The 14,851-nt window shown below is 36.8% G+C and overlaps 1 protein-coding gene across 2 annotated transcripts in view; it reads right to left on the bottom strand.

The window, feature by feature from the left end:
• Positions 1 to 14,851, bottom strand: part of WDFY2 (WD repeat and FYVE domain containing 2) — a 183,005-nt gene that overhangs the window by 57,722 nt on the left and 110,432 nt on the right. For both annotated transcript variants that reach the window (XM_019447633.2, XM_019447634.2), the window contains one exon: positions 3,469 to 3,523. In XM_019447633.2, coding sequence (XP_019303178.1) covers positions 3,469 to 3,523 — 55 coding nt within the window. The remainder of the gene's footprint in view (positions 1 to 3,468; positions 3,524 to 14,851) is intronic.

Genomic DNA, 14,851 nt, shown 5'->3' with positions numbered 1-14,851 from the left:
ATTTCTCCCCACTTCTTGGTTTTTGTGTTACTGTTGTCAAACATTTTAATTTCACATGTTATGATCCTCATGCTACCTTGTTATTATTTTTATTTAATAGTAAGTCATCTTTTGACAAGCTGTAAATAATAGGAAAAACTCTCATAGTGATCTGCTTGGTGCTCTTCATTCTTTTGTGTGTTCTTCATTCCCTATTTTCCTTTGGCATCATTTTCTTCCCTCTTGAAGGACTTCCTTCTTTTAGTGCAGGTCTGTGAGTTCTCTCTGTTTTTTTATGCCTGAAAAAATTATAGTTCACCTCCCTTTTGATATCTGTTAATATTTACTCATAGTGGATTTTAACTTTTATTTGTTAATAACTGTTATTTAACTGTTATTTTATTTTTATTATTATGAACGTATCTTAAGCAGGGCTTGTTTTTGCTGCAGGATCTTTGTGTGACTTGTCTTGCTGAAGAGAGCTTTTGAATTTATTTCTAGCAGGTATCACAAGGACACCATTGGCTCAGGACCAATTTTTATGTTAAATTCTTAAGGCTGCCTCTAGCCCTACATGTATGATTTAAATTTGTACTCTAAATCCAAAATTTTAGGTTGCAATTTTCATTTATCCGGAAGCCTTTTCCCCCTCTCTATATATCATTTTATATGTAAATATCAGTTGCAATTTCCCATCTCACTCAAGCCCTAGGCCTTCTCTTCCATCCCTAAGTGAATGTTCATACAAAAGCTTCAAGCTATTAGAAGTTCTATTTTTCTCCCCAAGACAGCTGCATGTCAGGTACAGTATACTATCACTTTGAGTTTTAGTTCTTTTCTTTGCTTCTGGTACGTGGGACTTTCCCTCTTGTTTCTCTCACGGGCTTAGCATTACATTAAAAAAAGATTTAATGACAACTGGGATTTCAAAATATCTTGATAAGCTGAGATAATGGACTAAATAAAATGAGATGATGAATAACAGAATGTGAAGTCCAGCATTTAGGCTAAAAACAAAACAAAACTACTCCCTCCCCCCCCCCCCAAAAAAAAGCAATAGCTTCACAAGTACAGGCGATGTAGCCTAGTAACAACAAAAGTGAGAACCATTAAAGAATTTGAGCTGCTCCACAAAAGCCCACAGTGTAAAGTGACTATCAGAAAGTTCACCCTTTATAGTAGAACAGGACCGGGACAGCAAGGAAATACCATTTTGTGGTTATCACATTACATGTATGTATTGGTTATCTGTATGTATTGTGTAACAAATTACACCAAAACTTAGTGGGTTAACACAGTAGACATTTCTTACCTCGGAGTTTCTGTGGATCAGAAATCTTGGTGCAGCCTAGCTTGGTACTACCTCTGCTAAAACATGTCTCACAGGATAACATCAAGGTATGGGATGGGGCTACAGTCTCATCTGAAAGACTGACAGAGGGAGGACCTGCTTCCAAGCTCTCTCATATAAGTGTCTACAGGATTCAGTTCCTCACAGGCTGCTGAACTAACTGAAGGCTTCAGTTCCTTACCAGCTGTTGATGTGGCCTCCCTTAGTTCCTTACCACATAGACTTCTCCACAAAGTAGCTCACAAGATGGCAACTGGCTTCCACGAGAACCAGCAAGAGCAGGAGAAGGCAAGCAAGAAGGACTAGTCTCTTTGTCACCTAATATTAGAAGTGATATCTATCATTTGCCATATTTCAGGTCCAGTCTACGCTCAAGGGGAGTCTATGCTCAAGGGCATGAATACCAGGAGACAAGGATCATTAGGAACCATCTTAAAGGCTGCCTACCACAATGTGTCACATTTTAAATGGTCCCAAAGGTACAATATGATATCCCAAGACAACTGTGACCAAGAGAACTAAAAAACTTTTTTCAAGAACAAAAATTCAGGCCATGTAAAGGAGAATGCAAAATGTTTAGGCTAAAAAAGAGAAGGGATAAAAGGAGGAGAGGAGGGGACCAGGGTACGCTTGTAGGCAGGTACTATACATGTCTTATTCACTATTAAAATCCTCAGTTACTGGAACACATTAGGTATTCAGTGAATACTTGGTAAGTGCTATGTGAAAAAAAATTAAAGACTAAATCCATAGGGAAATGAATTTTGGCTCAAAATCTAGAAATAAGGAACTTAACGCTTAGAATTTTATAAAATCAGGACAGGTTGCTAGGTATGTCTCTGGAGGTATCAAAAGAGAGGCTGGATGATCATGCAGGATGAATGAAGTAAAGAAGTGTGGATAAAATAACCTCTAAGTGTTAAAAGATCCACCTCTAATGTTCTGATCCCATGACACTATTGGTCTGGATAAATAAATCATTACTGAAAATGGCTCCTGATCCATATTCTGGCCATAGCCTATGGTATACTGCCAATGTTGAAGACACGATAAAACCATAATTCCTTCCCCTTAGACAACATGAACCCTCTAAGCCTTTAAAAATATTTAGCCAAAAAAGAAATGAGTCCCATGTGAAACAGCTCACTCCTGACACTGGCCCCACTCTCCATGCTGCTGCACTGCTTTGCAGCAGTGTGGTGTAGTAGAGACAAAGGACAAAGGCTGGGGGTTCTGGAATCACAATGACCTGGTCTGGCTCTGCACTTTACCAGCTATAGGACCATAGGCCAAGTCATTCAAGTCATTCAACTTCATTAGGCCTCTCTTTCTCTTTCTTTCTTTCTTTCTTTCTTTCTTTCTTTCTTTCTTTCTTTCTTTCTTTCTTTCTTTCTTCCTTCCTTCCTTCCTTCCTTCCTTCCTTCCTTCCTTTCCTTCTTTCTTAATATGAAATTTATTGTCAGATTGGTTTCCATACAACACCCAGTGCTCATCCCAACAGGTGCCCTCCTCAATGCCCATCACCCACTTTCCCCTCCCTCCCACCCCCCATCAACCCTCAGTTTATTCTCAGTGTTTTAAAGAGTCTCTTATGGTTTGCCCCCCTCCCTCTCTAACTTTTTTTTTCCCCCTTCCCCTCCCCCATGGTCTTCTGTTAAGTTTCTCAGGATCCACATAAGAGTGAAAACATATGGTATCTGTCTTTCTCTGTATGACTTATTTCACTTAGCATAACACTCTCCAGTTCCATCCACATTGCTACAAAAGGCCGTATTTCATTCTTTCTCTTGCCACGTAGAATTCCATTGTGTATATAAACCACAATTTCTTTATCCATTCATCAGCTGATGGACATTTAGGGTCTTTCCATAATTTGGTTATTGTTGCAAGTGCTGCTATAAACATTGGGGTACAAGTGCCCCTATGCATCAGCACTCCTGTATCCCTTGGGTAAATTCCTAGCAGTGCTATTGCTGGGTCATAGGGTAGATCTATTTTTAATTTTTTGAGGAACCTAAAGACTAGGACAATATTCACCTCAAAGGATTGCTTTGTTTTGTTCCCCATGAATATTGTAAAGTGAAGCCATCAAGAAACATTTCAAAGTCTAGGTAAAAACACCACTCTCTCATTCCTACCTTGATAGTTTTTCACAGGAGTCATCTTGTTATAATCTTCTGATAAAATAAATTCCTGTAAAAGAGAATAAAAATATCAAGCAAAAAGAAATTCTTTAAGGGAATAATTATGTTTCGATAAAACTAGATGGTATAAAGAAACATAAGCACAGAATTACATCTAACATTAGTATTTTGCCAATCAACTCAGCATTTTTGTATGCCTTTAAAAGTAGCAATCATAATTATGATCCAATGTAGTTATAACTGTTATCTTTTAATGCTGAAGTTCATTTTTTTTTCTTTTTTTTTTTTACTTATGTATGAGAAGAAAACTGGATCAAGTTCAGAGTCTTGACACTAGTCAATTTTGAAGATTACCCTGATTCCAAGTACTTTTTTCTCAATAGTGCCACAGCTGAAGATCTGCAGGGCTCTGGCCAGTGAGCAAAGAGATGCCAATCTTGTACTAGAGAGACAAATCGGGTATTTTAAAGATTCTGTTTCTAATATCAGTAACTTATTTTTCCTCACAACAAGCTTCTCAAGGCTGCATCTGATTCATGCCCATATCCCTATGGTACATGGCACAGTGTCTTGGTGCATTAAGAAATCAATAAATATCCATCAAACAGATACGTGAAAGGCATCTCCCCAATCTGATGAGATTAATCTGGAGATCAATTTACTCAAAAATAGTTTCTATACAACACACTGAATACACTCTTTGTGAGGACACCTAAAACACAAGTGGGTGAGTGTGTGTGTGTGTGTGTGTGTGTGTGTGTACACTTCACCTAAGCATCTACATATACAATGACCTATATGTAGAAACTAATCAAGTGTTTATAAGCCTCAGCCAGGTTTTGAGTCTTTCAAATGCAAATACCCATATACTCTTAAAGAGTAAGTTGTCAAACATAAGGAAAGCTGCAAAGAATAATAAATTGATGCCTTCGTCTGAGCTTAGAAACAGAACAATGAATCTGTTCAAAACATTTGGAGGATTCCAGAATCTTCTCTTGATGACTTAAAGAAAGGTGTGTGGGCGGACAGATGTATAAACTCCTTAATTGCTATCTGGGTATTTACTGAGTTGATACAGTGTAACTTTTTAGAAGAAAATATTATTTTATTGTCTTTGTGAGAGATGCTACAAAGGTAAGCATGAGGTGACAGATATGACAGAATACAGGACGTATCAAAATTCCTTTGAGTGTTCACTTTTCTACCCTATCCCTCCTTAAGAAGTTTAGCTACAAAATGGATTTTCTTCACCATGATTTTCTAAGTAAAAACATTATTCAACTTGTCACTTTTTAATTCCTATCAGTTATTCCTTCAAGAAGTAGCACTCTACTCATTTCTCATTTCTGAAGAGTCAGACTCACAATGGAAGAGAGGAGGCTAAGTAGTAAAGTCATTCTCCCGTGAGAGGCTAACGGTGGGGGTAAGGAAGGTGGGTACACGTCTACACAGCAATTCTTAACCGCCCTCCATCACAACCAAGAGTAGCTTGCTCCTGAGCCTCCCGCTTTAGAGGGCCCCAAGTTTCCTCACACACACACTAAATAGATTTATTAAAGACCATCATGATCTAGGCAAGTGTTTACTAAGTTCATAGAGCTCATGTGTTACTTTGATTATACTGAAATGGTTCTCCGGTTTGAGCCAAAGGTAACTCCATTCCTTTCGCAACAAGGCACGATATAAAATGAAACCCACTTGATGCAGATCTGTATTTAGAATCAACATATTAGAATTAGCTTACACAACACAATTACCAGTTCACTTAAATTTTTTTTTTTTACAATTTTTACAATTGCCAGTAAACTTAATTTTTTGTTCATTTGTTTTTCTTATGAAAATAGCAACACACAATCGTGGAGAAAATTGGCGAGATTTTGTCAGCCTTCTTTCATTCTTTTTTTTTTTTTTTTTTTGATCAAAGAAACAGCCTATTTTATTTTTTTAATGTTTATTTTTGAGAGAGAGAGAAAGAGTGTGAGTGCAGGAGGGGCAGAGAGAGAGGGAGACACAGAATCTGAACCAGGCTCCAGGCTCTGAGCTGTCAGCACAGAGCCTGACACGGGGCTCGAACCCACCAACTGTGAGATCATGACCTAAGCCAAAGTTGGACGCCTAACTGACTGAGACGCCCAGGAGCCCCGAGAGAGAATCTTAAACAGGCTCCATGTTCAGCATGGAGCCCTACATGGGGCTCCATCCTACAACTCTGGGATCATGATTTGGACCAAAATCAAGAATTGGAGGCTCAACTGACAGCCACCCAGACACCCCGTCAAATTGACTTTTTAAAAGATTTTATCTAGTAACACTCACTAACAATATAATATGCAAGTATGGCTGTGGCTTAGATTATTTTCTTAGGTTTGCCCAACCAGAGCTCAGTAGATCAACAATGTACACATTTAAAAAAATGTTTTATCCATCCTTCTATTTTCCCCTCTTTACATTCAACTGACCACATATCTATCATCCTAATTTTTTTCTCAGATCCTTACTTTTTTCAGAGCGTTTGTAAATTCACAGCAAAATTGAGAGGAAGGTACGGACATTTCTCACATACTCCCTGCTCCCCTCCAAATAATCTCCCCCATTAACATCCCACACCAGAGTGGTACATTTATGATAACTGATGAATCTATACTGACACATCATTATCACCACCCAAAGTCCACAGTGAACCCTGCCGTAGGGTTCACTCCTAGTATTGTAAATCCTGTGATCTTTGATAAATGTATACTGACATGTGTCCACTATTTTAGTGTCATGCTGAGTTATTTCCACTGCCCTAAAAATCCCCGGTGCTCTGCCTATTCATCTTTTCTCTTCCCACCCAATCCCTGGCATCACTGATCTTTTCACGGTCTCCAAAGACTCATCCTTTCCAGACTGTCATACACTTTGAATCATACAGTATGCAGCCTTTTCAAATTGGTTTCTTTTACTGAGCAGCATGCACTTAAGTTTCCTCCATGTGTTTTTATGGCCTGATAGCTCATTTCTTTCTAGCCCTGAATAATCTTCCATTGACTGGCTGTACCACAGTTTATTTATCCTTTCATGTACAGAAGGACATGTTGGTTGCCTCTAAATTTTGTTAATCATCGATAAAGCTGCTATATACATCTGTGTGCAGGTTTTTGTGTGGACGTAAGTCTTCCATCCCTTTGGATAAATAGTAAGGATTGCTGGGCTGTATGGTAAGAGTGTGTTTAGTTTTAGAAGAACGACCAAACTGTTTTCCCAAGAGGCTGTACCATTGTGCATTTCCATTAGCGATGCAGGAGAGCTCCTGCTGTTCCACATCATTGGAATCATTTGGTGCTATCAGCGCTCTGGATTGTGGCCGCTCCAACAGCTGTGGTGGTATCTAATTTTAATTTGCCTTTCTCTGATGACACAGGAAGTGGAGCATCTTTCATATGCCTTGCCATCTGTAGATCTTCTTTGCTGAGGTGTCCATTAAGGTCTTTGGCTCATTGTTCATCTCTTATTGTTGAGTTTTAGTTCTTCATATATTTTGGATAACTCCTTTTATCAAATATATCTTCTGCAAATATTTTCTCCCATTCTGTGGCTTGTCTTTTTATTCCCTTGGCAGTGTGTTTTGCAGCGAAGAAATGTTTCATTTTAATGAAGCATAGTTTATCAATTCTTGCTTTCATGGATCATACCTAAGGCATAATACCTGAAAAGTCATCACCAGGGGCGCCTGGGTGGCTCAGTCAGTTGAGTGTCTGACTTCAACTCAGGTCATGATCTCACAGCTCGTGGGTTAGAGCCTCGCATCAGGCTCTGTACTGACAGCTCAGAGGCTGGAGCCTGCTTCAGATTCTGTGTCTCCATCTCTCTCTGCCCATGCCTGCTCACATTCTGTCTGTCTCTCTCAAAAATAAATAAACATTAAAAAAAAAAAAAAAAGTCATCACCAAACTCAAAGTCTTCTGAACTTTCTCCTGTGTTACCTTCCAGGAGTTTTACGGTTTTGCATTTTGCATTTAGGGTCTGTGATCTATTCTGAGTTAGTTTTTGTAAAGGGTATAAGGTCTGTGTCTCTATCTGTTTTTCACACGTGGATATCCAGTTGTTCCAGCAAGATTTGTTGAAAAGACTATACTTTTTTTCTCCATTGTATTGCCTTTGCTCCTCAGTTGACTTTATTTATGAGGGTCTATTTCTGAGATCTTTATTCTGCTCCACTGACCTATTTGTCTGCCCTTCCACCCACACTGACTATCTTGATTACTATAGCTGTACAGTAAGTCTTAAAGATAGGCAGTGTCAATCCCCCAACTTTGTTCTTCTCCAATATCGTGCTGGCTATTCTGGGTCTTTTTCCTCTCCATATAAACTTTAGAATCCGTTTGTCGATATCTATAAAATAACTTGTTGGGATTTTGGTTGGCACTGCACTGAATGGATGGATCAAGTTGGGAAGAACTGACATCTTGACAATATTGAGTCTTCCTATCTGCAAACATGGATCTCCCTCCATTTATTTCAGTTTTTTAAAAATTTTACTCATCAGAGTTTTGTGGTTCACCTCATATAGACCTTGTACATATTTTGTTAGATGTATACCAAAGTATTTCATTTTGGGGGGCGCTAATGCAAATGGTACTGTTTTTAATTTCAAATTCCATTCCAAGACCCTCATTGTTCATTACCGGCATATAATAAACAAATGACCTTCATATATTAACTTTGCATCCTGCAGCTTTAATATAATTGTTTATTAGTTCCAGGAGGTTTTTTGGTCAATTTTTTTGTCAACATTTCTTAGATTTTTCTACATAGGCAATCACGCCATCTACAAAGAGTTTTATTTTTTTTCTTCCCAATCAGTATATCTTTTATTTTCTTTTTCTTATCTTACTGCATCAGCTAGAACTTCCAGTACAACATTGAAAAAGAATGGTGAGGGGGTCATCCTTGCCTTAAACCTGATTTTAGTGGGAAAGCTTCTGATTTCTCCCCATACCTAATTGTTTTTAATGTTCACTGTAACAGATCAAACAACTCTGTTATGTATAAGTAAAAAGTCAGCAATTATCTCCACCTTCTATCTCATCCCTTTAAGGAAACCAGAGTTAATAGTCTGGTATCTCCTTTTACATCTTTCTTTCTCTTTTACCTTTATGTCAACACATGTAAATACATATACATATAGGGCTTTTTGTTTGTTTTATTGCACAAACATAGGGTCACACAATAGACATTACTTTACAATTTGCTGTTTTCGTTTATAATACATCAGAGCTATCTTTCCAGGGCAAAACACATGGTTCTAATTTATTCTTTCTGGTGGCTGTCTAGTACTCCAAAACATGAATACGCCATACTTTATTCATGTACTCCCTGTTAAATGGACATTCTATTTGTCTTCTATATATTACTATTGTAACAATACAGCAAGAAATGCCTTTGCATGTATAAACATATGAATTAATGTACATGTTGAAAAGATTGCTGGCTCAAAGATTATAAACACTTAATATATTTTTTTAATTTTTTTAATGTTTATTTATTTTTGAGAGAGACAGAGACAGAATCCAAGTGGGCTGGAGCAGAAAGAGAGGGAGACACAGAATCTGAAGCAGGATCCAGGCTCCGAGCTGTCAGCACAGAGCCTGACACGGGGCTCGAACTCACAAGCTGTGAGATCATGACCTGAGCTGAAGTCGGACGCTCAACCGACTGAGCCATGCAGGCGCCCCATAAACATTTAATAATTTAATAAACTCTGCCAGATCTCACTTTCCGGAAGTATGCAGCATTTCAGTTCCCTGCCATCTGACCCTCATACGATAGCCTATTTCCCCATACGTAATCAGCAGTGGATATTACTCATCTTTTCCATTTTTTGCCAAATTGATGTCCAAAAAAATATAACTCACTATGGTTTAATATGCATTGTCCTAACTGCTTATGAGCTAGAGTACTTTTTATATGTTTATTTGCCATATTCATTTCTTGTTCTGTGAATTTCCTCCTTAAATCCTACCACAGCTTAGTTTCTTAAAAAGGAGGACGTGAGGCAAAACTTAAGAGCTACTGCTTTATTTGCAGGTGCAATATCAGCAGCGTGAGTGAAGGAAAAGCAAAGAGAAGCAGAGAAAGTTAGGTGGTCCGTCACCAAGCTGGCCCACGTTTCATGAAGAGGCCCAGTTGGTCCTCTAGCATACAGGAAGTCTCTGGCAGAGTTTAAACATCAGGCTTATATGCTGGAGGAATCTGTTGGAGGAAGGGATGGAGAGGGAATTTATCTGCCAGCTCTCTTCTCCCCTGCTTTAAATTTTGATCATAACTTAGCTTCCCCTCCTTTTCTGGAATATTACACTATCTAGCCTTTTTAAGAGCCACTGGGGAAGACAGATGTAAGTGCTGTGCTTCATACAACTCAGAAAGCTGCTGAGGAAACAGACAGCTATTTTCCTTAGGTTTTCATTTAAAGACAGCAAAGCACAGTGGTTAGGTTAAGAGCTTGGGTGTTGGAGGCAAACTGTCTGGTTTGAATCCTGGCTAAAACACGTACTAGTTATATGATCTTGGACAAGCCGCTCAGGACCTCTTTAACAGTAATAAGGAGAGTCATAAGACTGTAGTGAGGATTTGGTTAATATTTATAAAGCATTTAAAGCAGTGCCCGGCATATAGTAAGTACTCTATGAGAGTTAGATAAAATAAATAAATGCTACCTTTGTGAAATGAATTAAGGAGTCTTCCCTTAAAAAACAAAACCAAAAAACTTCTGGGGTACCTGGGTGGCTCAGTAGGTTAAGCATCCGACTTTGGCTCAAGTCATGATCTTACGGTTTGTGGGTTCGAGCCCCGTGTGAGTCTCTGTGCTGACAGCTCAGAGTCTGAATGAAGCCTGTCTCCCTTCCTCTCTGCCCCTCTCCTGCTCACACACTCTCTCTCTCAAAAATAAATAAACAGTAAAAAAATTAAAAAAACTTCTGGAATATATTGAATAACTTAATAGAAGAACTAGAGAGAATTTTGCTATAAAATACTGAATGTCTGGTTCTTTTTTTTAATAGCAGCTCTTTAATAACTTTCCTATTTTCTCGTACAGTTATGGGTCTCATAAGCTTTCTTATCTCTCTTCGGGTCAAATTTATTAATTTATATTTTATTAAAAAATCATCCACTTCCTTGAAGAGTTCAAATATATTACCATGGAACTAATATAACATTGTCCTCTGATGCTTTTTTAACCCTCTTTCATAGAAAAGCAGTTCTACTACAAACGTTAGTTTGTTTCAACACGACTGGTAAATTAGGGAAACAATTTGAGCATAGCTCAAATTTCATGTCACTTTTGCAAAATTTTGTCCAGAAACACTAGATGAGCCCAAAAAACTGAACCAAGCTATGTATGAATACATAAAACAGAGACACACAGATCTCCAACATCTACCTGCTACTTCAGTGTACCAACCCTTGAGAGCCACATCTATCTACATCTGGTGTTAAAACTTGGCCTTCTGACTTCAGATAACCTCCGCCTACCACTTCAAATAAGTCACAAGCTGCAATCCTTCCGAGGCACACTTCCACAAAACTTCAGGGCTTTTTCAAGATAAAGTACCACAGTTATCGTAATGTTTATGTATTCCCTCATTTAGCACCTCTAAAACTATGCTACATTTTTACGAGTGTCCCATCTTTATTTTTTATGTATCACTAAGTTGTGTTTTTTTTCTTTTTAAACAATGTTTTTGAGTATTGTGTTCCTAAATTCATTTTCCCTAAGACTTTTATGGCTTTTATTGCAATTCTATACAGTACAGTGATTTTTAAAAACGCACATTGCATTATGGCAGAACTAAGTGGCCATATATATATATATATACACAAAATGTTACATCTCTTTCTTCATGCTCCAAATTATATACTTTTTATTTCTTGTTTTCTTTAATGAGATGTGCCAAGAAATTTATCTATTTTATCAGTACTTTCTAAAACCCAGCTTTTGGGGTGCTTGGGTGGCTCAGTCAGTTGGGCGTCCGACTTCAGCTCAGGTCATGATCTCGCAGTTGGTGGGTTTGAGCCCCACATTGGGCTCTGTTCTGACAGCTCAGAGCCTGGAGCCTGCTTCAAATTCTGTGTCTCCTCCTCTCTCTGCCCCTCCCATACTCATGCTCTGTCTCTGTCTCTCAATAATAAATAAATGTTAAAAAATTGTTTAAATAAAATAAAAATAAAAATAAAACCCAGCTTTTGGCTTCATTTACTATCCTTTTGTTTTCTCCATCTTTAATTTCAGGACTCATTTTTAGAATTCTCTCTTCCAACCTTCTTTTGGTTTATTTTATCACTTTTGGATAACTTAAGTTAAATGCTTAGGTTCACATGTGTAAATTTTTATTTTAAAGTAATAATATTTTAAGGTAAAATTCTCTAATGCAGATTTAACTGTATTCCATAAGTTTATATATAAAGTGGTTCTCATTTAAAGCAATTTTTGCATTTTATGTATTTCAGGAATATATTGTTTATATGTTTACTTCCTCTTTAAATGAATAAATTACTTAGAAAAAATGCTTACTTAATAAGCAGTTATATTTATGGCTATCTTTTTGTTGCTACTTTCTAGCTTTATTGGTTTATATTCAGAAAACATAGTATCTTTACTTTTCAGAATTTACTAAGATTTTCCTTTTCATCAAGATATTCTGTAAATGTTCTGTAGATATAAGAAAAAATGCAACTTTTTTCCAATGTTTTTTTTTTTTTTTTTTTTTCCTGGGGGGTGGGGGGCAGAGGGACAGAGAGAGAAGGAGACAGAATCTGAAGCAGACTCCAGGGTCTGAGCTGGTAGCACAGAGCCTGATGCAGGGCTTGAATCCACAAACAGTGAGATCATGAGCCGAAGTCAGATGCCTAACCAACTGAGCCACCCAGGCATCCTAGAAAAAAATGCAGCTTATCCAAAGTTCTAGATCTACTTGTATACCTATTCAATGAAATGATGATAGTTTTCTTTTTATTTATTTATTTATTTATTTAATTTTTTTTTTTAACCTTTATTTATTTTTGAGACAGAGAGAGACAGAGCATGAATGGGGGAGAGGCAGAGAGAGAGGGAGACACAGAATCGGAAGCAGGCTCCAGGCTCTGAGCCACCAGCCCAGAGCCCAACGCAGGGCTCGAACTCACGGACCGCGAGATCGTGACCTGAGCTGAAGTCGGACGCTCAACCGACTGAGCCACCCAGGCGCCCCGATGATAGTTTTCAAATATTCTATAGTTTCATTTTTTTTTTGCCTACTTGAATTTCACATTCAGAAATAGATGTATTAAAGAAATGTACTTTTTATTTTTAGAAATGTGCTTCATTTTAAATGTTTATTATTCTGATTATAAAAGTAATATGATACAGATAAAATTTTAAAATGGAATACTATCAGGAAGGAAAATTAAGTCTATAGTTCTGTCGAACAGTGCTAATTACTGTTAATATTTTGATGATTTTGCTTTTCCATCTTTTCTCTTATATACATAACAACACATTAAATTGGAACAGTATACCACTGATGCTGTTTTATAGCTCTCCTTTTTAACATTATCACATGAACATCAAATATTTTTTGAAAATACATGTTTAATGGCTACTTAATATTCCAATGGAAGGCTACATATAAGATGTTATCTAATTAATCCCTATTACATTTCTAAGACACCAATGTTTTTATTATAAACCATCCAAAGAAACCATCCAAAGAAAATAAGCATAAAAAAAGATTGTTTATAATGCTGTTTATAATAATAAATAATCTTTTTTTATGCTTATTTTCTTTGGATGATTTTCTAGAAACAGAGTTACTGATCTAAAAGTACAGATACTTCTCAAGCTCTATTACATATGATCAATACTTTTTCTAAATAGTTAATGCCTGTTTATGTCCCCTCTATCAATGCACAAGACAGCCTATTTTATTCAATGCTGGCTGACATGTATATAATAAAGTCAATGTTATGTAGGTAAAAATAAATTTTAAAAAATTTCACAGATTAAAATGTCTATTAGCCCTTAGTATTTCCTTTTATGACTTTTCTGCTATTTATAGAATTTTAGTGCTTTTCTTATCTATTTGTATATGCTTCTCATTGATTGAAGATATTATCCTTCTGGTCATATTTTAAGCAACAATTTATTATTTTCATTGAAATTGCATCTATCTTTTTTTTACACCAAGAAATTTTGAATTTTATGCAAGTGTTATATTTGCCTTTGTGACTTGCATTGTTTTACGCTTACACATTCTTCCTGATAGAGACTGTTTACAAATGTCTACTCTATTTACTTCTAGTTTTTTGCTTTTCTTTTTTTAAGGCTTTACTTTGCACATCAAAGCTTCTTGTAAGACATGAGAAAAGGATTAAAATCGATCTTTTTCTTAAAAGCAAGCCATTTATTTAATAACTTCTCCCATCCATGACTAACTTGTGATGTCTTCTTTCCCATATTCAATGTTCTTACATATAATTGGGTCCATTTGGGAGTTATCTAACGCTGTTCTGTTGACCTCCTATTGTCTTCTTGGGTCAAAATGAAAATGATTTAATTACTGCAGATATAAAATCTGTGTTAACATAGAGGCTATGTGTCTCCTAATTTCTCTTCTTAAAAAGAAATGTAGCTCAATGATCATTAGAATAATCTTTTTATATAACAAGAAAGATCACATTAAGAATTCTGATTGGAATTGCAATAAACCTTCTAAACTCAGGAAGAGAAGAACTGACCTTTAAAAGCCTTTTTTAATGTACATTAGCAAATTTTTATAATTTTCTTTCACTAAATTTCCTATTTCTTTTTGAGATCACTTTTAAGAGTTCTGTTGTTAACTTCTGTGAATGGGATTGTTTCCCATTACTTGGTAGACTCTGAGTGAAAAAAGACAGATTCATAGGTGGTGGTTTTGGACTAACACTGAAAAATAGTGATATCACAGTTCTTGAAGACACACTGTGGATCCACTAAAATTCTTGATTTGTGGTAGTTATAGTGAGGCGATCAATATAGGATAGAGTACTTGGTTAAATGGGACATTTAGCACAGTCATAACTCCAAAGGCAGAGTGAAGCACCATTCTACTCCTAAGTTTTAGAAGGAAAGGAAAAAAGGCATGTTTCAGGTCAAATTAAGGAAAGAGGAAAAAAATGGCAAGACTGGTTAAGTTCCAATGTTATGGGATGTTGCTAACGGCCAGTGCTTTGGGCTGAGGATGGAGCAAAGAGTAACAACGGAGTAATGCTATTAAGCTTCTTTGTGCATTTGTGAACTTCTTTCTACTCCTCCCTATCTCCTTGAATCCCTATGAAAACCAGGTCTTCCATAATTAATCAATCAGAAGGTAGTATTACT

Source organism: Panthera pardus, unplaced genomic scaffold (assembly GCF_024362965.1).
Source record: "Panthera pardus isolate Hobbes unplaced genomic scaffold, ASM2436296v1 HiC_scaffold_1, whole genome shotgun sequence".
NCBI classification, from domain to species: Eukaryota; Metazoa; Chordata; class Mammalia; order Carnivora; family Felidae; genus Panthera; species Panthera pardus.
This window is presented reverse-complemented; position numbering and strand designations above follow the sequence as displayed.